Here is a 25,828-nt window from a genome sequence, read left to right as displayed (position 1 = left end):
GTAGTTCTCTAATATATATAATTGAAAGTACTATATATATGGTCCTGAAAGAGACCACGTCGACGTTGTTGTAGTTGCACTGTCAGCTACTAATCCAAAAATAGTACTCCCACTTGCTCTTAGTTTATCTCCAGTTGAATTAACCCATTCCTTAATTGCCCGCTCGCACTTCACCTGCACACACTTTTATTCGGCGGTTTTTAATATATAATCACTGCCACTATGCAATCCAACGTCGTAACAGACGTCGCTCCGGGCAGCGCGCGTCGTCCCTTGTTTGTTGAGCTGTCACAGTCCAACAACTAGGCAGCCACTACTAAAACCGCAGCAGCCCTCTCTCTCACTCTCAGCAGCTCTCACTCGTCGTCGTCCACCTCTCTCCTCTCACCGCAGCTGCCGGCCGGCAGCAGCTCCATCTCACTATACCTGGGCTAGTAGCCAAGCCAAGAAAGTTCATTCCAACGTTCCGATCCACACGTGCGCGCACGTACGCGGCCGATCGCCCGGCCGGCCGGCCAGCTCGCCATTGCCATCGCTTTATTGGTTGATCGATCAAAAGTAATGCCGGAGGGAGAGGTAGAGGTGTCCAGCAGCCCGGCGTCGTCCGGGGCCACGTCGTCCTCGCCGCCGCCGTCGCCGGGGGCGAGGAGCCGCGGCGCGGGAGCGGAGAAGCGGGCGCGGGCGCGGGACACGGACGGCATCGGCAGCCGGAGCCACCCGTCGTACCGCGGCGTCCGGATGCGGGCGTGGGGCAAGTGGGTGTCGGAGATCCGCGAGCCGCGCAAGAAGTCGCGCATCTGGCTCGGCACGTTCCCGACCCCGGAGATGGCGGCGCGCGCGCACGACGCCGCCGCGCTCGTCGTCAAGGGCCCCTCCGCCGTCCTCAACTTCCCGGACATGGCCGCCGCGCTCCCGCGCCCGGCCTCCGCGTCCCCGCGCGACGTCCAGGCCGCCGCCGCGCGCGCCGCCGCCATGGAGCCAGCTGCCCTGGTCCTGGTGCCGGGTGCGGGTGGTGCGCCCGCGGAAGCCGCCGGCGCCGCATTGCAGCTGCAGCCCGCCGCTCCACCAGCGGCCGGGCACGGTCAGCAGCAGGACGAGGCGGAGCTGGAGGCGATCGTGGAGCTCCCGCGGCTGGACGAGGACTACCTCATGACCACGTTCGGCGCCACTACGCCCTGCTGCTTGTCGTCGTCGTTCCACGACGTCGCGACGCCGTGGTGCGACGACACGGTGTGGGTCGACGGCGACGCCGGCGGCTACGTGGCGGCGCAGCACGACGACTACCTGTTCGGGCTGCTGGACGGCGATCACGGATGGTCGCAGTCGGTTGGTGCCCTCCTGTGGAACTTGTGATTTGCTTCTCGATCGATCGGTCTGCGTGCTAATCAACTACTGCTACTTTGTGTAATTAACTCCTGTAAAATTTTAATCACCTCTCCTGTCCTTTTATCGCCGGATGATTCTGCCTCTCTGCAGAATCTGGAGGTAGATAGCTGCAACTTTGTAGAGAGTAGCGAAAAAAACCTGAAAAAAAGGTTGCAACTTGCAACTGCGGTACGGTTGTGTCCGTCGTCTTTTCTTTCCGGCGTACGGTCTTTTCGTTGCCTTTTTGGTCGGTTTGGGGACGCTTGTCTTGTGAATTTGTCTCCATTTCTCCTTCCTTTTTTGTTTTTTTTCAGAGGGCGCTGCGCTGCTACCTATTATTGGCCTGCCTGATCAATAAATAAAAATGTAAGTAGATGCATGCATGTAATGCATCATCTTTGGTTTAATTACTTGGTTTGCTTGGCAATTTCAAGCCTGTTTAGATCTATCAACTAAACTTTATCTGACAAAATTTAGCTACTAGGGATCCAAACATTCTAGCTAAAAGAACAGCTAAAGTTTGGCTGATCGATTCAACCAAATTGAACTCAGCTAAAGTTTACTTCCAAACAGGGCCGAGTACTCCCTCAATCTAGCTATCTTTTGCAAATCAAAGCAGCTATTTAGACTTGTGTTGGAAAATGAAGCTGCTAGCGGGTAGAAATGGCGGCTTTTACTTCCCATTGGCCCTTTTGCCACTCATGTGTTGTATTCATCAGGTCTTGTAAAGGAAAGCATTATTGCTACCGTACCATTGTAGTAAGTGATAGCCTATTGTACCATGCAGCTAGCAAGCTTCAAAGTGGAAATGTACGAGGTACGGTGGAGTTAGTACTTGTGGTACTAGGGCTACCTTTTCTTTTATGATGGCTCCAAAGTTAATTACGCCGGCCTAACCACTCAGTTTTGCTGCACTGTACGTTTGAGCAAGTACCCTTGTGTTAATTTTGATCAATAAGAAGGCCGAGCAGAGCAGAGCAGGCACAGTACAAGGAACCATCACAAGGTACACCGTACAAGTTTCAAGTTTGGTATTTGTGTTGAAAGGAGGTACTCCTAGCTAGCAGGAAGAAAATACAGTAGCAGTGACCTGCCAAATGGTCCAACTAAGTCCCTTCATGCATGCAAACTGAAACTGCAAGCACCAATAATATTCCCAATATATCATATATCTCCATGCAAAATACTCCTGTGTCCTGTATATATATGGTGCTGCATCTGTTGGCATATAATCCCTAGTCCCTACTATAGCACATGCGCCATCATGCATGTCAAATTAAACACGCCTAACCACTCAGGGCTTGTTTAGATGTGAAAACTTTTTGGATTTTCGCTACTGTAGCACTTTCGTTTATTTGTGATAAATATTATCTAATCATAGACTAATTAGGGTCAAAAGATTCGTCTCGCGATTTACAGCCAAACTGTGTAAATTAGTTTTTGTTTTCGTCTATATTTAAGGCTTCATGCATGTGCCGTAAGATTCAATATGACAGAGAATCTTAAAAACTTTTTAGTTTTTTGGGTGAACTAAACAAGGCCTCAGTTTATTTTGCTGCACTGTTTGAGCAAGTAGCCAAGTGTTTACTGAAGAAGGAGAAGGCCGAGAGCAGAGCAGGCACAGTACACAAGGATGGAACCACCACAAGGGTACACCTTTGGTATCTGTACATGCATGTTGAAAGAGGCTAGCTAGCTAGCAGATACAGTGACCTGCATGCAAAATGGTCCAGCTCCCTTCCATGCATGCAAACTGAAACACCGATATAATACGTATCTCAGCTCTATACAAAAGTACTCCTCCTGTACTACGTGGTGCTGCATGCCAAAATTAAACAAGCATGCATGGCAAATAAATCCATCGTTTGTTGTTTTCGCTCATGCATCCGGCTTCCGGCCGGGGGCTCTTCAATTCCTTCCTTCCTTCCTCTAGTCTTGACAGCATATCATGTCTAGTAGCTCCTCTCATGCACGGATGATTAAACACCACACACTTGTGGTTGGGAGGGCTGCTGCTGGGAAGATCATATCAGTATCATCATCAGTGTGCGCATGCAGCCGGAGATGATGGATGCATGGATCGAAGCCGGTCCAAGTCCAAGGTCCTCCGATCCCTTCTGATGCCTCTGCACCAAGTGGGGGCTTCTCCTTTGCTCGATCTCTGCATGCATGCAGCCTTGTCTGTACTGTTGGCATCGCTATCCCTATCATCTGACAGTGTTTCGCTTCGCACGGACCCGGTCCATATATATCTGTTTGTAGCTGTGCCTCAGGACCAGGCCTGCCACGAACACAAAGACATCTCACATCTCTGCACTTGCAAAAGCCGGCCTATAGCTAGCTGCTCGCCTCCTCGATCGGACGTGTGGTAAAAAAAAAAAAAAGAGAGAGAGGGATGGCGGAACTGATCCTGCGAAAATGGTGCCAAGACAAGCATTTTCAGGTCAGGAATCACCGAATCAGGGCTATGCGTCGCGACATGCACGCGTGCCATGGATATATGCGGCGACCTTGCACAGTGCTCCTAATAATTCCTGCCAGGTAGTAGAGAATTGCAGGGAACCAGCGCAGCTTGACCGCAGTAGGAGTACTCCATAAAATGCTTGTCCTTTGCGCATTGGGAATACTGCACGTGCGTGTGTTGGTGTGTTGGACACGGTAGTACTTCTTATATCCGAAAATTGCTGTAGTTTAAGGAATAGGCACGGCTACTAAAGTACTAATGAGTAAAAAAAGAACACCACAATACTACCTGCTCTCCTCCTCATTCACATCTAGATCCGTGTGGTTGCCAGCGCTCACCAAGCTGGCCTCGCTTCCTTCGCCATTGCTCCTTTCTGTGTCGAGCAGTACAAGGGAGGCAGCAGCTTGCGTCCGCGCTCGCTTTGCTAGTTGAGAAAGGTCTTACATAGGATATATCGAAAGAATGTCGGAAAGGATTTTCAGAAACTAATAAAAAAATAAATTATATAGCTCGTCAGGAAACTGCAAGATAAATCTATTAAGTATAATTAATCTATCATTAGCACAAGTGGGTTACTGTAGCACTTAAGGCTAATCATAGAGTAACTAGGCTTAAAAGATTCATCTCGCGATTTTCAACCAAACTGTGTAATTAGTTTATTTTTTTCTATATTTAATGTTCCATGCATGTGTCCAAAGATTCGATGGGATAGATAAAAAAAATTTAGGTGAGTAACTAAACAGGGCCTAATATAACTAGAGAGAATGAATAGCCTAATTTAAAAACTACAAAACATTAAAGTACAAGTTAGAACATAACAAAACGAAGCTTTTTTTTTCTATAATTTTACTAAAGGGTGTTGAAGGCCACCTATCCCAATAATTCTAGTTGTCATGATCTCTAGAGCAAGCAAAGGCTATGTCACTAGGAGCTCTGACAGCTAGCTATACTAAAGAGCTCAACTAGGTGGAAACTAAACAAGCACAAGCAAGGCAAGCTCTCAAGACTAATTACACTAAAGAGCTTGCTATAACTAGCTAGTTTACGGGAATATAAAGAGAAGATGTAGATTGTTATACTGCCGTGTAGAGGATGTGATCCAATCAATCAATAGACACAATATGATGAAAACCAATCACCAAGAGAAATCTAAATGGCAAGAGACACAATATTTTTCTCCCGAGGTTCACGTGGTTGTCGGCATGCTAATCCCCATTGTATCGACCAACACTTAGTGATTCGGTGGCTAAGAGGTGTAGAACCTAATTCACATAATTGGACACCGCAAGAACATACCCACAAGTGAGGTAGCTCAATGACACGCGCAATCCACTAGAGTTGCCTTTGGCGCTCCGCCAGAGAAGGCGCAAGAACCCCTCACAATCACCGAGAGATGGCCACGAACAATCACAAACTTGTACCAATACTCCTTCGCTGCTTCAAGTCATCTAGGTGGCAGCAACCACCAAGAGTAACAAGAAATCCACAGCTCAAATGATCTCCAAATACCACTACATGTTATCACTCATGCAAATGCATATGGAATCACTCTCAATTTTACAAAGATGGTAAATCTATGAAGGAGATGACTGAGAGATGTTTGCTTAAGCTCATAAGGATGTCAAGTATGTCAAGTGCCAACAGAGACACCCAAGAGCATGCCATCACGTATTTATAGAGGTCTCAAAAGAATAGAGCCATTAGGCTCTCAATCTAGCCACTGCCAGGGGCACCGGATGCTCCAGGCATATGCACCTAACAATGCCCAGCATCCGGTGCTGCCACAACGGTTCCTCGAATGCATTCCATGTGTCCTCGTTTGAAACCTGTACGTCGATCTCAAAGTCAGTTAGTGCCATAGTCGCAGAGGCATCAGACGCTTAGACAGAAACCACCTGATGTTGAGTCTTTAGCGTCTGATGCAACTCAAAGAAGTTCAAAAAACATTTTTCGCCCTACTAATGCATCAAATGGTGTGCCACTAGACACGGCCAGCTGAAAGGTCCAAATGGCTAGAGGGGGGTGAATAGCCTATTTAAAATTCTCTACAAACTCAACTAGACAAGTTAATTAGTAAAACAAATGGCAAAGCTATTCTAGCACTAGCTCAACTAAGCTATGCATGCCACCTAAACAAGTCTAGCAAGAAGGTTAAACACTAAGTCACAACAACAAAGCACAACTAAAGTTAACTACACTCCTATGTAAGAAGACTAAGCTACACAAGCTATACAACAAGTAAGATGTGCAAGAAAGTAATGGAGTGGAGTGTGATTGTTATACCAACGTTGTAGAGTAGAGATATATCCAATCAATTACTCACAATCACAATCACAAGGAGAATCCTCGGCAAGGGATGACACAAGATTTTTTACCGAGGTTCACTTGCTTCCCGGCAAGCTAGTCCTCGTTGTGGCGATACACCCACTTGATGGATCACGAGCTAATTGGCAATCCAAGGCCAAACCCTCAGCGGGTGCCGCACATGTACTCACAAGATGGGGATCCTCCCAGCCATGAGCAATCCACTAGAGTAGCCAATTGCGATCTCCCACGGGGAAGGCTCAAGAACCCCTCACAAATCACTTGGTGAGGCTCGAAACAATCTCCAATCACGAGCTCAACACCACCGCTGCTCCAAGTTGTCTAGGGTGTGGGGAAACACCCAAGAGTAATAAGAAATCCACAGCAAACTCAAGAATCAAGTGCCACAAGATGCAACTCACTAAACAATGCACTTGAATCTCACTCAATCTCACTAGGATTAGCAATCAAGCAAGGAGATGAGTGGAGGGAGTGTTCTCTAGCTCAATGTATGCCTCAAGTAATAAAAAATGCAAGAGATGACCCCCCAAAGCCGGCCACCTCATATTTATAAGCCCCTCAAAGAGATAGAGCCGTTGGCTCTGTCAGTGGGCAAATCTTGGGGGCACCGGACGCTCAGCATGGAGCCACCGGACACTAGACCCCCTGTGTCCGGTGCTCTAGAGTTAGCCACGTGTCCACCTTTGAATCTCGCGTGTCAAACTCTAACGGTCACCTGCGAACCATCGGACGTGACCAAGTGAGCACCGGACGCGTCTAGTACTCACCGGTCTCGTACGTAGAGAGTTTGTCAAACTCAGATCTTGCTCACCGGACTCGTGCGCAGAGAGGTCTGTAAACCGCACTAACACCGGACGTTGAGCACCAGACTCACTCCGGTGCATCTGGTGCCTTGTCAGAGAACCTCAGCTGAAGACAGGCTACACCGGACGCGCGAATAGGGAATACCCTACGTCTGGTGCAGTGCGTCCGGTGCCTAACCCTAACTGGGCCAGGCACTGACAGCACACCGGACGCTCAGGCCAGTGTCCGGTGCCTCCGCGTGTTGGGTATTCTTAACATCATTACTAAAAGTAGACTAAGTTCTAAATCTAGCAATGGTGCCAAAAATACCAAACCTATCCCTCACACCACTTAAGCCAAGTTGTCATCCCCAGCATAATATGAGAGACGCGGTATTGAAATATGCAATTGCTCTTCTAAATAAATAATGAATGGGATCTGCAAGCGCACAGATTAATACCGATGTAGCATTTTAACCGGGAAGTATTCCAGGTATCGTTATTTATATTTTTACCACTGGGAAGGGATTAGCAATCATCACTATTGATTACAGAATAGAATATGAGATGGAGCATCTATCATTGCATGTATAATTGAGAACATTATATCTAACTCATCATACAGGGATAAGTGTCACATAAAGGATATATGAAATAATAATAGTGACAAGGATAACTAATCTGATCTAGCCACATAATAAATATGATAAGCACCTCAATTAGATACTCTAGAAAGTCATTAGCATGGTATTAGAACGAACTACAAGAATATTCCCTAAGTTATTCTCAACTATATAGTCTAGCATTATCATAGTTAGTGCAAGCATACTTAGCAATCATTATGAGACAAGACTACGCCCATGCATAGTGATATTAGCAAGGAATATGAGAAACATAGCAATCACTCCCCTGTAATAATGTTGCTCTGCCAGCCCAATACACGAGAGGGGGACTATATAAGAATCAATGAAGCTGTCACTATCATGAACCACCCCACGATCTCGCATATTGGGTACAATCGCAGATAAATACGGTATAAGCACCACGCCTACACAATATCTATCATTTACCCATGGATCCGATGGATAAACGCTATACGATCCTAAGCATGTATATAGATCGAATCTAACTAAGCCAAGTACATAACTATGATAAACTAAGAACAATATAATCTTGAATATAAGCAAGTAGAGCAAAGTCATAAGCAATATATTGAAGTAGAACAAAGTCATATTCATAATATTGAAGAACAAAGATAATTAGAAAGCAATTAGAAGCACAATTAGAGAATTACCAAGAATCCTCCTGACAGATCCGGAAACCAATCGAAGATTGACTCCTTCTAGTTCTAATCCTATGTAGCTATGCTAATCTAGATATCTAATTGATATGGTGGCTCTAATCTTGATCAGAGGCTTCTTCTCCCTTGATGGAACAATGAATTAGGGTTGAGAGGCTCCCTCCTCCAGGGGCCAGGGGGTCTGGTTTTATAGTCCCTTCAAGTGAATATGGGCCCTTGGATCAAACCGACATAGATTGTATGGTTTAGATTCATCCTTTAGGTCGGTGGAGACTTCCCGCAAAGCAGAGTCCTGATTGGACTCCTGGAGGGGGCGGGCGCCCAGGGCAGGAGGGCGGGCGCCCTGCCTTTGGCCCCGTTTCGCCTCCACTTCGGTCTCGTGGCTTCTGGAGTCTTCTAGATGTAGGATAATTGCGCAGCATGTTAATATCTTTACGTAATCCCGACATGTGGGCCTTTCTTCCATATTTCCTGATAACCCCCTGCAGAAATAGACAAACACCAAAACTCGTGGAATTCTGTCAGATAAAACCCTAAGTCTAGATCTTGATTTCATTTGGATCTTTTTCTTTATTTATTTGATAATTAAATTTGATACTTAAGGACCGTCAACAAACTCCCCCAAGCTTACCTCTTGCTCGTCCCTGAGCAAGGATAGACTCAGCTATGGATCATAAGTTGTTGCAATATATTTAAAAATTTGACGGTACACATGCTTTTTAAATAAGATCTCATCTCTGAGTTAGAGTAAACTGTCAAGACTTAAAACTTACTTACTTTACCTACACCATGGGACTTGTAACACTTCTGTCTTCTCTCAAAATATGTGGTACAAAGCATAGTGACATTGCCTTCTCTCTCACCCTACTCTAATAAGGCTTTAATATCTGGAGCTCATAGGTGGGAGATAAAGTATACATACTTACAAGACATTTATTGCATAGTCAAACCATGGATCCAAAGAAACAAGATGTGCATGTGTGGCGAATGAATGGTGTATGGTGATGATGGTGATAACAATGGTGAAAACAATGGTGGTGGAAGTCTAATTCTACTTTGCTCTTTTGAGGGGATACATACCTTCCTTGCTTTTGAAACTTTATGAGGAGAATGAGATGCTCTTCTTTTTCTTTTCTCTCAGGTGGGTATCTTGCACCCCTAATTCTACTGTCGGACACTTGTCCATTTTTACCTCTCATCTCACTTCTTTCTTTTCTTTCGAGGTTCCGAGCACTTGCTCCTTTTTATTTCCTCGTATTATTTTCTCTCTTTTTTTTAGAGCACTCATCTCTTGAGATAATATAGCAAGTGGTAGTAACAAGATAACTTGAGCATTTATTTCACAAAGGGGAAAACAGAAAATATTTTTGGTTATTCTCTCCCGGATTAGGAGTAGAATATTTTCAGGTGGTTCTGGAGATGGAATGAATGGATATATGTGGATGGTACTTCCAGAGTAGAAGTAGCATATATGAGTGAACGTGCAAGTGAAATCTTGATTTAACCGCATGACAAGCTCCTAAGGGTCTACACAGCTTGACCACACTCAATGCTCATAAGAAGTAAATAGTAAATGTGTGGCTCAAAGTCTAGCAAGCATGTATATATGGCTGTGGTAGGAATTTTAAGCTCTCATCATACAGGAACTCATCATGCAACATTTTAAAGATTTTCAAAGATAAAATTCTCCAGAATTCTAGCATCTCTAGGAACAGATAAACAGCAGCTCAGCCTTCCCATATCGTATCCGTTAACAACTTAGACTTCAGATCAAGTTTTCATCCCACAAGTTTAGGTCTAGAGCAAGCTTTAAATTATAACAGTTATATCTAAACTTGAGAGAGAACTTAAAATTTGCAAATTAGGCAGAGCAACTATTCATCATATCCATGCTTAAGTTTTATTTAGATACAGATTAGCATAGCCACTTTATTTATTTATTAAACACACTAAGCAAAAGATATATATATATAAGCTTAAAATCTTTATTTGGTTTTCCCATAGTTTATGTATTTTAATATTCTAAAATAATATAAGTATAAAGATAGATAGAAATACTTATCGGGATAAATGGGGGTGCTCTCCCCCAAGCTGAATTTTGACGTAATTTCTCTTGATGTAGCTAACAGGTGGCAGAGGTGTAGTTGAAAGTCAGCAGCATTCTGACAGCGATTAGAATGTCCTCCGTCTGCTAGTCTTCTTGATTCTTAAATTCTGTGGAGCTCAAATAGACAACAAAGCTTGTGGAACTGATTAAGTGTTAGCATAAATATATAGCCTTCATCATCTTGAGACTCCTTAATAATTATTACTCCCTGTTTTTATATTTTTATTTTATAAAGCAGAAAAATATTTATTTTATTTTTATGCCACCACAGTGAATGTACGTATGGGTTTTATGCCACTCGTATATTCACATGGGGCTTACGGTTTTTCATATTTTTATTTTCTTTTTAGGATAGTATGAACATGATTAACTAAGTAAACTATTTGAAATAATTGAAAGGAAAAGGGTAACTACCAAGTTTACCTCTTGGCAAGGCGTTCGGTGTTTTTAAGTCCTCCGAACGGGACTCTCTAATTTCTTAATCGTCCTGAGGTTCGTTGGGTGGCGTAGTCGGTACTTCCGGCAGTGCCTCCTCTTCTTGTATAGTTATCTTCATTTTCCATACCTGACTCGGTGCTTCAATCTCCTCTGGATAATTCTGTTTAAACTCAATGTCTTCTGATCTTACAACTTCTCCTTCATAGTCTGCCCATCCGTCCTTGATGATCTGCCTCCTCTGGTTGCGGTTGCGTCTCTTTCTGACCTGCTTAGATTCTTCAATGATATAGTTAGGGTCAGTAAAATAACGGCGTACCTTCTCTGAGGGAAAGTGCATATGGACTTCTCCGGTTCCAATGTAGATAATTGCTTTAACGGTGCTGAGGAACGGTCTTCCAAGGATGATGGGTGGATCATACTCATCTTCTCCCATGTCAACAACTTGAAAGTCTGTGTAGACAAAGTGATCGTCTATTTTGACTGGGACATCAGATACTGTTCCTTGAACTTCTCGAAATGTCTGATCTGCCATCTGGAGCTGAGTGTATGTTGGTCTTAGTGGCATGGTCCCGAACAAGAGCCGATAAGTGACTGCGGCCATTATGTTGACGCCTGATCCGATGTCGCAAATCGTCTTGTAGAAGTTGTATCCATTTATGGAGCAGTAAATGCTTGGCATTCCTGGGTCGTCCTTCTTGGTCAAAAACGGTGACTTCAGTTGGTGATCTTGGCCTCCATGGACTACAGTGACCATCTTAGCTGACTCGGTCCACACTTGCTTGTTCCTGTTTCTTCTGTTGGTCCTCTTCCTTGATTCACGTCTGGATTGATTTGGAATTTGTGTAGTCTTGTTCTTGAAGAAAAATGTCTCCTTCTTCCCTTTGACATAGAAACTGATCTTGGCAGCACTGGCGTAGATGATAGCTCCCGTGGTGTTCAAGAATGGCCTCCCTAAGATGATAGGTGCTCTCTCATCATTTCCAGTCTCTACCACTACGAAGTCTGCTGGTGCATACAAGGTACCAACTCGGACACAAAGGTTCCTCACTATTCCTTTTGGAAAAGTTATCGTCTGATCTGCAAACTGCAAACACATGGTTGTCTCTAATAAAGGATATGTAAAGAATTTCTCATAGAGTACCCTGGGTATAATGTTGACGCTAGAGCCAAAGTCACAGAGTGCTTCTGGGAAGTCCACCATGCCGATGGAGATCGGGATGACGGGGCGTCCTGGATCGCCTCTCTTGACCGGCACATGGTCAGTAGAAAATTCAGTGACGGGGTTACTCCAATTACCTGCATCAAACACGTCTACAAGATTTGCAGATTCTAATCCTTCCGGTTGTGATGGTATACCGGGGTTAGTAGTAGGAACAGCAGCAGCTATTTGATTTTAACTGAGATTCAATCATTTTATTAAAGCTAATTTGATTCTTGATGGCAGTAGAGAAATTATCCATTCTATTATTTATATTTTCTAGCATTTTATCATTAGATGCCAATTTCTTAGATAGGTTATCCATTAGCTTTCCTTGATTAGACACTAACTCTCTCAAAGGTGGAAAATTATTATTATTGTAAGAATTGTTACCTTGATAATTACCTGAGTAGTTAGGCCTCTGTTGATTCCAACCTTGATTTTGTTGAGGACGGTTGTAGTAGTAGTTGTTGTTGTTGATGTAGTTCACATCCTCAAGTATCTCAGGGCAGTGGTTGCCTGAGTGTCCAGTGTCTCCACACTCCTCACAAGTCATGTGAGAGTCGTAGATGTGCATAACTTATTTCTTGTCTCCAGCTCTATCATCGAGCTTCTTCATGAGCAGGTCTAACTTTGCAGACAGCATGTCTACCTCCTTCAGCTGATGCATACCTCCACCTCTCTTGCGTGTCTGGGTCCTCTCTTCATTCCAGCTTTGATTGGACGCCATCTTCTCCACAAGAGCTGTGGCTTGTGGTATAGTAAGTGATAAGAATGCTCCTCCAGCTGCAGCATCCATGGTCTCTCGGGCACTGTTACTGAGCCCATGATAAAACGTCTGCATCAATAGCCAACTCTCCATTCCATGATGGGGACATTCTAGGATGTAGTCTTGAAAGCGCTCCCATGCTTCGGGAACAGATTCATCATTTTGTTGCTGAAAACTTGTAATCTTCCCACGGAGAGCATTGGTCTTGCCCATGGGAAAGAACTTTGCCAGGAAGTTTGTTGAGCAGAGTGCCCACGTAGTATTCTTCTCCTTTGTAGTGTAGAACCACTGCTTCACTCTTCCTAACAGTGAGAATGGGAAGAGGCGAAGTAGTATAGCGTCTTTGGAAACTCCTGCTATGGTGAATGTGTTGCAAATCTCCAGGAAGTGTTGTAAATGAGCACTAGCATCTTCGTGTGCCTTCCCACAGAACTGGTTGGATTGCACCATGTTGATAAGTCCAGGCTTGAGCTCAAAGTTGCCATCGATCTCTGCAGCAGGTCCAGTGCGGATGTTGTCCGTAGTGGGAGCTGAGAACTCGCGGATTGATTTGTTCGCCATGGCTTCGAACTCTGAAGACAAGTTCCGGTGATCTTCTTGATTGGATGAAACTTCTTCGTGAAGTGTTGATGATTTCTTTAGCTTGGCTCTCGTCTTCTTGAATAATGCTTCAGGATCGTCAACAAAATTTCCTGGAAGATGTCTTCTATTCATACATTCCCCTGCATAAGATAAAATAGAAAAATATCGGGGTAAAACTGTATGAGAGAATAGATAAGCTCAATCATATTAGTGATGCGAATGATTACTCTAAATCTTTTATTCCATTCCTGATTGGTAATCAACCTTCCCCGGCAACGGCGCCAAAAATGCTTGTTGGGTATTCTTAACATCATTACTAAAAGTAGACTAAGTTCTAAATCTAGCAACGGTGCCAAAAATGCCAAACCTATCCCTCACACCACTTAAGCCAAGTTGTCATCCCCAGCATGATATGAGAGACGCGGTATTGAAATATGCAATTGGTCTTCTAAATAAATAATGAATGGGATCTGCAAGCGCACAGATTAATACCGATGTAGCATTTTAACCGGGAAGTATTCCAGGTATCGTTATTTATATTTTTACCACTGGGAAGGGATTAGCAATCATCACTATTGATTACAGAATAGAATATGAGATGGAGCATCTATCATTGCATGTATAATTGAGAACATTATATCTAACTCATCATACAGGGATAAGTGTCACATAAAGGATATATGAAATAATAATAGTGACAAGGATAACTAATCTGATCTAGCCACATAATAAATATGATAAGCACCTCAATTAGATACTCTAGAAAGTCATTGGCATGGTATTAGAATGAACTACAAGAATATTCCCTAAGTTATTCTCAACTATATAGTCTAGCATTATCATAGTTAGTGCAAGCATACATAGCAATCATTGTGAGACAAGACTACGCCCATGCATAGTGATATTAGCAAGGAATATGAGAAACATAGCAATCACTCCCCTGTAATAATGTTGCTCTGCCAGCCCAATACACGAGAGGGGGACTATATAAGAATCAATGAAGCTGTCACTATCACGAACCACCCCACGATCTGGCATATTGGGTACAATCGCAGATAAATACGGTATAAGCACCACGCCTACACAATATCTATCATTTACCCATGGATCCGATGGATAAACGCTATACGATCCTAAGCATGTATATAGATCGAATCTAACTAAGCCAAGTACATAACTATGACAAACTAAGAACAATATAATCTTGAATATAAGCAAGTAGAGCAAAGTCATAAGCAATATATTGAAGTAGAACAAAGTCATATTCATAATATTGAAGAACAAAGATAATTAGAAAGCAATTAGAAGCACAATTAGAGAATTACCAAGAATCCTCCTGACAGATCCGAAAACCAATCGAAGATTGACTCCTTCTAGTTCTAATCCTATGTAGCTATGCTAATCTAGATATCTAATTGATGTGGTGGCTCTAATCTTGATCAGAGGCTTCTTCTCCCTTGATGGAACAATGAATTAGGGTTGAGAGGCTCCCTCCTCCAGGGGCCAGGGGGTCTGGTTTTATAGTCCCTTCAAGTGAATATGGGCCCTTGGATCAAACCGACATAGATTGTATGGTTTAGATCCATCCTTTAGGTCGGTGGAGACTTCCCGCAAAGCAGAGTCCTGATTGGACTCCTGGAGGGGGCGGGCGCCCAGGGCAGGAGGGCGGGCGCCCTGCCTCTGGCCCCGTTTCGCCTCCGCTTCGGTCTCGTGGCTTCTGGAGTCTTCTATATGTAGGATATTTGCGCAGCACGTTAATATCTTTACGTAATCCCGACATGTGGGCCTTTCTTCCATATTTCCTGATAACCCCCTGCAGAAATAGACAAACACCAAAACTCATGGAATTCTGTCAGATAAAACCCTAAGTCTAGATCTTGATTTCATTTGGATCTTTTTCTTTATTTATTTGATAATTAAATTTGATACTTAAGGACCGTCAACACCGCGCACTGCGTCCGGTCTTCCGCGACTTCTCCAAATTTCCCACCGGCGCAATAGAGAATATACACTTAAATTACTCAAAAAGCGCCGACCAAACCCCTCTCAACCCTAGGAACTCCACGTCCTTTGCAAATGTGCTAACACCAACAAGTGTCCACCACCAAAGTGCATGTGTGTTAGCTTTTCACAAACATTTTCACAAAGGAGTTAGGTTAGCACTTTACTAGATCCTAATGCATATGCTCAAGATATGAACCTAGTAGCACTTGATTCGAGAGATGACCGTGATTTCCCCTCTTGATAGTTGGTTATCTATCCTAAATCCGGTCAATCACTTCTCTACTCAACTTAGACCGGCAAGAGTAAAGCCCTATGTTTATACCTTTGCCTTGATCACTTTACTCCTCATCTATCACCATGATCTCCACTTCATGCTTCATCCCTTTGTGATCATGTGGCCACCTTTCCATGCTACCATGCACCTTCATCACATGTGTTTGCTATGCCTAACTCAAATCACTTAAACAAAAGGCATTAGCAACTTGGTGTCATTAATTACCAAAACCAAACTTGGGCTTTCACCAGCGTTTGGTGCACACACTGCACAAACTCCTTGCTCACAACCTGCTGGTGAATAGAGACACCTGACGCATCCGGTAGTCAACCCTAAGACCACAGCAGACACACACGTGCAAACTTCACTACTGCACCAACTTTGCTACCTCTTCAACCCTTGCTCAAATATGCTAACCGCCAAGTGTACCACCTTGTACACATGTGTTAGCAAATTTTCATAAACATTTTTCAACGGTTATGTTAACACACTAAATTCTAAATGCATGCATATGAATAATGACACCTAGTGGCACTCAATAACCATTTTAACCGTGAAATTCTTCTTTTCATAGTATGGCTATCTATCCTAAGTGTGATCACAACCTCTATGGTGTCTTGATCACCAAAGCCAAAACCCTAAGCAATACATTTGGATTGATCAATCGGGTTTTGTTTTTCTCTTTCTTCTTTTCAAGTTGAGCACTTGATCATCATGTGGTCATCATCATCGTTCATGATCATGTCTAGCTCCACCACTTGGCATGGAACCATCTTTACATGTCTTCACACTTAGCATTAGGATTAGTCTCTAAGTTTCATCAATTATCCAAAACTAAACTAGGGCTTTTAGGTTGCCACCTTTTGGTTCCATGACAAGCACTGCAAGGGAGGCCGAGGCCAATGCCACAAGTCTTCTCACATCATATGCCACCAAGGAGGCACCACCCTCCCAATCACCTACCTCTGCTCCATCCCAAACAGATCCATCAACTCTGCGCTGCTGTCTCAGCCTCCTCTCTAGCGGTGTGAGAAAAAGGGAGAGCGCCAACGGGCGTGGGAGGAGCAAAGGAAGGGAGGAGCTAGATCTTCATCGCCCTGGCATAGCCCCGCCATGTAGTGTCACTTTACATGCTGATAAATGGGAAGAGGAAGGGGTCATTGGTGGAGAGGAAGAGAGAAGAGGAAAAAGTGAAGGGAGGGAGAGAGATGACAACGAGGGAGGGATGGGGTGAGCGGATGGCTAGAGAAAGGGATCTCAGGTGGGAATAAGCTAAAATGGTAGTCTTTTAGGGACATATTTCAAACACTATGATGACATTCTTTTTGGGATATAGGGAGTAGCTTAGAGCTACCTTCCTATTTAGGACGTCCTCAATGAGAGACGTAAATCATTAGCAAGGTTATCTCTAGAAACAATAAGAAATAATAGATGAGTGCTAAGCATTGTTAGCATTGAGTTAGCATTTTCAGTTCACTTGATTCCTTACCCTATCACTTGATTTAATAAATATGCATTGTTAGTTGCCACCTAGTGGCACTAGATAACTATATTAGCTAAAGAATTCTCCTCTTTGTAGTACGACTATCTATCCTAATAAACCCATCCAATTGCTTCTCTATATACTATAGGCTGCCAAAAGCACACAACCTATCTTATATACCTTTACTTTTGTGGGTTTGCTTTTAACTCCATCCATCTCCATCATTTTCTGACTTGTTGAGCTTTTCATCACATGCCCATGCCATCCGATGGCCTCCATGTCTCTCAACATCACCTTCTGGACTAACTTAGTTCATCATCTCAAGGAAAGCATTAATCCACTAAGTATCACTCAATTATGGAAGGATCTTTCAACATAGGACAATGATCTAGGGGCAACTCGTAGGCCATGCAACGATCAATAAGGTAACTCTCTTTATGTTTGACAGAACTTTAACTTCTATGGGCTTGGCCAATAATGAGGTGTGTGTTATTGCTATGGTGGCGGAGGAGGAGTTATTTTATGTTTGTATGTGAATGACATTCTAATTTTTGATAGAATCATTGATGGTATCAATGAGAGAAGTCTTTCATGTCAAAGAGATTTGACATGAAATATCTAGGAGATGTTGATGTGATTCTACTAGGGTTATAATCCCCGGGTGTCTCAAGGCATCGATTAGTTAATAGGCTAAGTGGCCCATGAAACCTAAGCCAGCAAGAGTGTTGGGTATTCTTAACATCATTACCAAAAGTAGACTAAGTTCTCTAAATCTAGTAACGGTGCCAAAAATGCCAAACCTATCCCTCACACCACTTAAGCCAAGTTGTCATCCCCAGCATGATATAAGAGACGCGGTATTGAAATATGCAATTGCTCTTCTAAATAAATAATGAATGGGATCTGCAAGCGCACAGATTAATACCGATGTAGCATTTTAACCGGGAAGTATTCCAGGTATCGTTATTTATATTTTTACCACTAGGAAGTTATTAGCAATCATCACTATTGATTACAGAATAGAATATGAGATTGAGCATCTACCATTGCATGTATAATTGAGAACATTATATCTAACTCTTCATACAGGGATAAGTGTCACATAAAGGATATATGAAATAATAATAGTGACAAGGATAACTAATCTGATCTAGCCACATAATAAATATGATAAGCACCTCAATTAGATACTCTAGAAAGTCATTAGCATGGTATTAGAACGAACTACAAGAATATTCCCTAAGTTATTCTTAACTATATAGTCTAGCATATCATAATTAGTGCAAGCATACTTAGCAATCATTGCGAGACAAGACTACGCCCATGCATAGTGATATTAGCAAGGAATATGAGAAACATAACAATCACTCCCCTGTAATAATGTTACTCTGCCAGCCCAATACACGAGAGGGGGACTATATAAGAATCAATGAAGCTGTCACTATCACGAACCACCCCACGATCTGGCATATTGGGTACAATCGCAGATAAATACGGTATAAGCACCACGCCTACACAATATCTATCATTTACCCATGGATCCGATGGATAAACGCTATACGATCCTAAGCATGTATATAGATCGAATCTAACTAAGCCAAGTACATAACTATGATAAACTAAGAACAATATAATCTTGAATATAAGCAAGTAGAGCAAAGTCATAAGCAATATATTGAAGTAGAACAAAGTCATATTCATAATATTGATGAACAAAGATAATTAGAAAGCAATTAGAAGCACAATTAGAGAATTACCAAGAATCCTCCTGACAGATCCGGAAACCAATCGAAGATTGACTCCTTCTAGTTCTAATCCTATGTAGCTATGCTAATCTAGATATCTAATTGATGTGGTGGCTCTAATCTTGATCAGAGGCTTCTTATCCCTTGATGAACAATGAATTAGGGTTGAGAAGCTCTCTCCTCCAGGGGCCAGGGGGTCTGGTTTTATAGTCCCTTCAAGTGAATATGGGCCATTGGATCAAACCGACATAGATTGTATGGTTTAGATTCATCCTTTAGGTCGGTGGAGATCTCCCGCAAAGCAGAGTCCTGATTGGACACAGGAGGTGGGCGGGCGCCCAGTAGGACAGGGCGGGCGCCCTGTCTCTGGCCCCGTTTCGCCTCCGCTTCGGTATCGTGGCTTCTGGAGTCTTCTAGATGTAAGATAATTGCGCAGGACGTTAATATCTTTACGTAATCCCGACATGTGGACCTTTCTTCCGTATTTCCTGATAACCCCCTGCAGAAATAGACAAACACCAAAACTCGTGGAATTCTGTCAGATAAAACCCTAAGTCTGGATGTTGATTTCATTTGGATCCTTTTCTTTATTTATTTGATAATTAAATTTGATACTTAAGGACCGTCAACAAACTCCCCCAAGCTTACCTCTTGCTCGTCCCTGAGTAAGGATAGACTTAGCTATGGATCATAAGTTGTTGCAATATCTTTAAAAAATTGACGGTACACATGCTTTTTAAATAAGATCTCATCTCTGAGTTAGAGTAAACTGTCAAGACTTAAAACTTACTTACTTCACCTTCACCATGGGACTTGTAACCGTCACTTCTATCTTGAGTGGTTAAATGATAGAACAGTCTAGCCAAGTGCCATGTCTCTTATTCTTGATCCGCTATAGCTCTGGCGTTTTTTGCAGATTTTCAAATAAAACTCAGAGATTCCTTGTATGATTCTCTCAGGTCTCTCTTTTGTGGTATTTTTTGGATCCTTACCAAGGCAGTGATGGTATATGCCTTCTCTCAAAATATGTAGTATTTGTGGTATGAGGCATAGTGACATTGCCTTCTCTCTCATCCTACTCTAATAAGACTTTAATATCTGGAGCTCATAGGTGGGAGATAAAATATACATACTTACAAGACATTTATTGCATAGTCAAACCATGGATCCAAAGAAACAAATCAATAAGCCAAATCAAGATGTGCATGTGTGACGAATGAATGGTGTATGGTGGTGATGGTGACAACAATGGTGAAAACAATGGTGGTGGAAGTCTAATTCTACTTTGCTCTTTGAGAGGATACATACCTTCCTTGCTTTTGAAACTTTATGAGGAGAATGAGATGCTCTTCTTTTTCTTTTCTCTCAGGTGGGTATCTTGTACCCCTAATTTCTACTGTCGGACACTTGTCCATTTTTACCTCTCGTCTCACTTTTTCTTTTCTTTCGAGGTTCCGAGCACTTGCTCCTTTTTATTTCCTCGTATCTTTTTTTCTTTTTTTTTCAGAGCATTCATCTCTTGAGATAATATAGCAAGTGGTAGTAACAAGATAACTTGAGCATTTATTTCACAAGAGGAAAACAGAAATATTTTTGGTTATTCTCTCCCGGATTAGGAGTAGAATATTTTTAGGTGATTCTGGAGATGGAAATGGATGAATATATGTGGATGGTACTTCCGGAGTAGAAGTAGCATATATGAGTGAACGTGCAAGTGAAATCTTGATTTAACCACATGACAAGCCCCTAAGGGTCTACACAGCTTGACTATACTCAATGCTCATAAGCAGTAAATAGTAAATGTGTGGCTCAAAGTCTAGCAAGCATGTATATATGGCTGTGGTAGGAATTTAAACACTCATCATACAGGGACTCATCATGCAACATTTTAAAGATTTTCAAAGATAAAATTCTCCAGAATTCTAGCATCTCTAGGAACAGATAAACAACAGCTCAACTTTCCCATATCGTATCCATTAACAACTTAGACTTCAGATCAAGTTTTCATCCCACAAGTTTAGGTCTAGAGCAAGATTTAAATTATAACAGTTATGTCTAAACTTGAGAGAGAACTTAAAATTTGCAAATTAGGCAGAGCAACTATTTATCATATCCATGCTTAAGTTTTATTTAGATACAGATTAGCATAGCCACTTTATTTATTTATTAAACACACTAAGCAAAATATATATAAGCATAAAATCTTTATTTGGTTTTTCATAGTTATGTGTATTTATATTCTAGAATAATATAAGTATAAAGATAGATAGAAATACTTATCGAGGTAAATAGGGGTGCTCTCTCCCAAGCTGAATTTTGACGTAATTTCTCTTGATGTAGCTAGCAGGTGGCAGAGGTGTATTTGAAAGTCAGCAGTATTCTGACAGCGATTAGAATGTCCTCCGTCTGCTAGTCTTCTTGATTCTTAAATTCTGTGGAGCTCAAATAGACAACAAAGCTTGTGGAACTGATTAAGTGTTGGCATAAATATCTAGCCTTTATCATGTTGAGACTCCTTAATAAATATTACTCCTTGTTTTTATATTTTTTTTTTATAAAGCAGAAAAAATAATTATTTTATTTTTATGCCACCACAGTGAATGTACTTATGGGTTTTATGCCACTCGCATACTCACATGGGGCTTACTGGTTTTCATATTTTTATTTTCTTTTTAGGATAGTATGAATATGATTAACTAAATAAACTATTTGAAATAATTGAAAGGGAAATGATAACTACCAAGTTTACCTCTTGGCAAGGCGTTCGGTGTTTTTAAGTCCTCCGAACGGGACTCTCCATTTTCTTAATCGTCCTTAGGTTCGTTGGGTGGCGTAGTCGGTACTTCCGGCAGCGCCTCCTCTTCTTGTATAGTTATCTTTATTTTTCACACTTGACTTGGTGCTTCAATCCCCTCTGGATAATTCTGTTTAAACTCAACGTCTTCTGATCTTACAACTTCTCCTTCATAGTCTGCCCATCCGTCCTTGATGATCTGCCTCCTCTGGTTGCGGTTGCGTCTCTTTCTCACCTGCTTAGATTCTTCAACGATATAGTCAGGGTCAATAAAGTAACGGCGTACCTTCTTTGAGGGGAAGTGCATATGGACTTCTTCGGTTCCAATGTAGATGATTGCTTTAACAGTGCTGAGGAACGGTCTTCCAAGGATGATGGGTGGATCATACTCATCTTCTCCCATGTCAACAACTTGAAAGTCTGTGTAGACAAAATGATCGTCTATTTTGACTGGGACATCAGATACTATTCCTTTGACTTCTCGAAATGTCTGATCTGCCATCTGGAGCTGAATGTACGTTGGTCTTAGTGGCATGGTTCCGAACAAGAGACGATAGGTGACTGCGGCCATTATGTTGACGCCCGATCCGGTGTCGCAAATCGTCTTGTAGAAGTTGTATCCATTTATGGAGCAGTAGATGCTTGGCATTCCTGGGTCGTCCTTCTTGGTCAAAAACGGTGACTTAAGTTGATGATCTTGGCCTCCATGGACTACAGTGACCATCTTAGCTGACTCGGTCCACACTTGCTTGTTCCTGTTTCTTCTGTTGGTCCTCTTCCTTGATTTACGTCTGGATTGATCTTGAATTTGTGTAGTCTTGTTCTTGAAGAAAAATGTCTCCTTCTTCCCTTTGACGTAGAAACTGATCTTGGCAGCACTGGCGTAGATGATAGCTCCCGTGGTGTTCAAGAATGGCCTCCCTAAGATAATAGGTGCTCTCTCATCATTTCCGGTCTCTACCACTACGAAGTCTGCTGGGGCATATAAGGTACCAACTCGGACACAAAGATTCCTCACTATTCCTTTTGGAAAAGTTATCGTCTGATCTGCAAACTGCAAACACATGGTTGTCTCTAATAAAGGATATGTAAAGAATTTTTCATAGAGTACCCTAGGTATAATGTTGACACTGGAGCCAAAGTCGCAGAGTGCTTCTGGAACGTCCACCATGCCGATGGAGATCGGGATGACGGGGCGTCCTGGATCGCCTCTCTTAACCGGCAGAAGGTCAGTAGAGAATTCAGTGACGGGGTTACTCCAATTACCTGCATCAAACATGTCTACAAGATTTGCAGATTCTAATCCTTCCGGTTGTGATGGTATACCGGGGTTAGTAGTAGGAACAGCAGCAGCTATTTGATTTAACTGAGATTCAATCATTTTATTAAAGCTAATTTGATTCTTGATGGCAGTAGAGAAATTATCCATTCTATTATTTATATTTTCTAGCATTTTATCATTAGATGCCAATTTCTTAGATAGGTTATCCATTAGCTTTCCTTGATTAGACACTAACTCTCTCAAAGGTGGAAAATTATTATTATTGTTGTAAGAATTGTTACCTTGAGAATTACCTCAGTAGTTAGGCCTCTGTTGATTCCAACCTTGATTTTGTTGAGGACGGTTGTAGTAGTAGTAGTAGTTGTTGTTGATGTAGTTCACATCCTCAAGCATCTCAGAGCAGTGGTTGCCTGAGTGTCCAGTATCTCCACACTCCTCACAAGTCATGTGAGAATCGTAGATGTGCATAACTTCTTTCTTGTCTCCAGCTCTATCATCGAGCTTCTTCATGAGCAGGTCTAGCTTTGCAGACAGCATGTCTACCTCCTTCAGCTGATGCATACCTCCACCTCTCTTGCGTGTCTGGGTCCTCTCTTCATTCCAGCTTTGATTGGACGCCATCTTCTCCACAAGAGCTGTGGCTTGTGGTATAGTAAGTGATAAGAATGCTCCTCCAGCTGCAGCATCCATGGTCTCTCGGGCACTGTTGCTGAGCCCATGATAGAATGTCTGCATCAATAGCCAACTCTTCATTCCATGATGGGGACATTCTAGGATGTAGTCTTGAAAGCGCTCCCATGCTTCTGGAACAGATTCATCATTTTGTTGCTGAAAACTTGTAATCTTCCCACAGAGAGCATTGGTCTTGCCCATGGGAAAGAACTTTGCCAGGAAGTTTGTTGAGCAGAGTGCCCACGTAGTATTCTTCTCCTTTGTAGTGTAGAACCACTGCTTCGCTCTTCCTAACAGTGAGAATGGGAAGAGGCGAAGTAGTATAGCGTCTTTGGAAACTCCTGCTATGGTGAATGTGTTGCAAATCTCCAGGAAGTGTTGTAAATGAGCACTAGCATCTTCGTGTGCCTTCCCACAGAACTGGTTGGATTGCACCATGTTGATAAGTCCAGGCTTGAGCTCAAAGTTGCCATCGATCTCTGCAACAGGTCCAGTGCGGATGTTGTCCGTAGTGGGAGCTGAGAGCTCGCGGATCGATTTGTTCGCCATGGCTTCGAACTCTGAAGACAAGTTCCGGTGATCTTCTTGATTAGATGAAGCTTCTTCGTGAAGTGTTGATGATCTCTTCTTGAGCTTGGCCCTCGTCTTCTTGAATAATGCTTCGGGATTGTCAAAATTTCCTAGAAGATGTCTTCTATTCATACATTCCCCTGCATAAGATAAAATAGAAAAATATCGGGGTAAAACTGTATGAGAGAATAGATAAGCTCAATCATATTAGTGATGCGAATGATAACTCAAAATCTTTTATTCCATTCCTGATTTGTAATCAACCTTCCCCGGCAACGGCGCCAAAAAATGCTTGTTGAGTATTCTTAACATCATTACCAAAAGTAGACTAAGTTCTCTAAATCTAGTAACGGTGCCAAAAATGCCAAACCTATCCCTCACACCACTTAAGCCAAGTTGTCATCCCCAGCATGATATAAGAGACGTGGTATTGAAATATGCAATTGCTCTTCTAAATAAATAATGAATGGGATCTGCAAGCGCACAGATTAATACCGATGTAGCATTTTAACCGGGAAGTATTCCAGGTATCGTTATTTATATTTTTACCACTGGGAAGTTATTAGCAATCATCACTATTGATTACAGAATAGAATATGAGATTGAGAATCTATCATTGCATGTATAATTGAGAACATTATATCTAACTCTTCATACAGGGATAAGTGTCACATAAAGGATATATGAAATAATAATAGTGACAAGGATAACTAATCTGATCTAGCCACATAATAAATATGATAAGCACCTCAATTAGATACTCTAGAAAGTCATTAGCATGGTATTAGAACGAACTACAAGAATATTCCCTAAGTTATTCTTAACTATATAGTCTAGCATATCATAATTAGTGCAAGCATACTTAGCAATCATTGCGAGACAAGACTACGCCCATGCATAGTGATATTAGCAAGGAATATGAGAAACATAGCAATCACTCCCCTGTAATAATGTTGCTCTGCCAGCCCAATACACGAGAGGGGGACTATATAAGAATCAATGAAGCTGTCACTATCACGAACCACCCCACGATCTGGCATATTGGGTACAATCACAGATAAATACGGTATAAGCACCACGCCTACACAATATCTATCATTTACCCATGGATCCGATGGATAAACGCTATACGATCCTAAGCATGTATATAGATCGAATCTAACTAAGCCAAGTACATAACTATGATAAACTAAGAACAATATAATCTTGAATATAAGCAAGTAGAGCAAAGTCATAAGCAATATATTGAAGTAGAACAAAGTCATATTCATAATATTGAAGAACAAAGATAATTAGAAAGCAATTAGAAGCACAATTAGAGAATTACCAAGAATCCTCCTGACAGATCCGGAAACCAATCGAAGATTGACTCCTTCTAGTTCTAATCCTATGTAGCTATGCTAATCTAGATATTTAATTGATGTGGTGGCTCTAATCTTGATCAGAGGCTTCTTCTCCCTTGATGAACAATGAATTAGGGTTGAGAGGCTCTCTCCTCCAGGGGCCAGGGGGTCTGGTTTTATAGTCCCTTCAAGTGAATATGGGCCATTGGATCAAACCGACATAGATTGTATGGTTTAGATTCATCCTTTAGGTCGGTGGAGATCTCCCGCAAAGCAGAGTCCTGATTGGACACAGGAGGTGGGCGGGCGCCTAGTAGGACAGGGCGGGCGC

General features: G+C 42.3%; 1 protein-coding gene across 1 annotated transcript; it reads left to right on the top strand.

Moving 5' to 3' along the window:
- On the top strand, window positions 316-2,227 carry LOC8085554 (ethylene-responsive transcription factor TINY). The gene has a single exon (XM_021458896.1). It carries the CDS (start codon window positions 562-564, stop codon window positions 1,351-1,353), a length of 792 nt encoding a protein of 263 aa, XP_021314571.1. The 5' UTR covers window positions 316-561; the 3' UTR covers window positions 1,354-2,227.

Source organism: Sorghum bicolor, chromosome 4 (genome assembly GCF_000003195.3).
Source record: "Sorghum bicolor cultivar BTx623 chromosome 4, Sorghum_bicolor_NCBIv3, whole genome shotgun sequence".
Lineage (NCBI taxonomy): Eukaryota > Viridiplantae > Streptophyta > Magnoliopsida > Poales > Poaceae > Sorghum > Sorghum bicolor.
The sequence above is the reverse complement of the archived record's forward strand: the minus strand, read 5'-3'. Positions and strand labels throughout refer to the sequence as shown.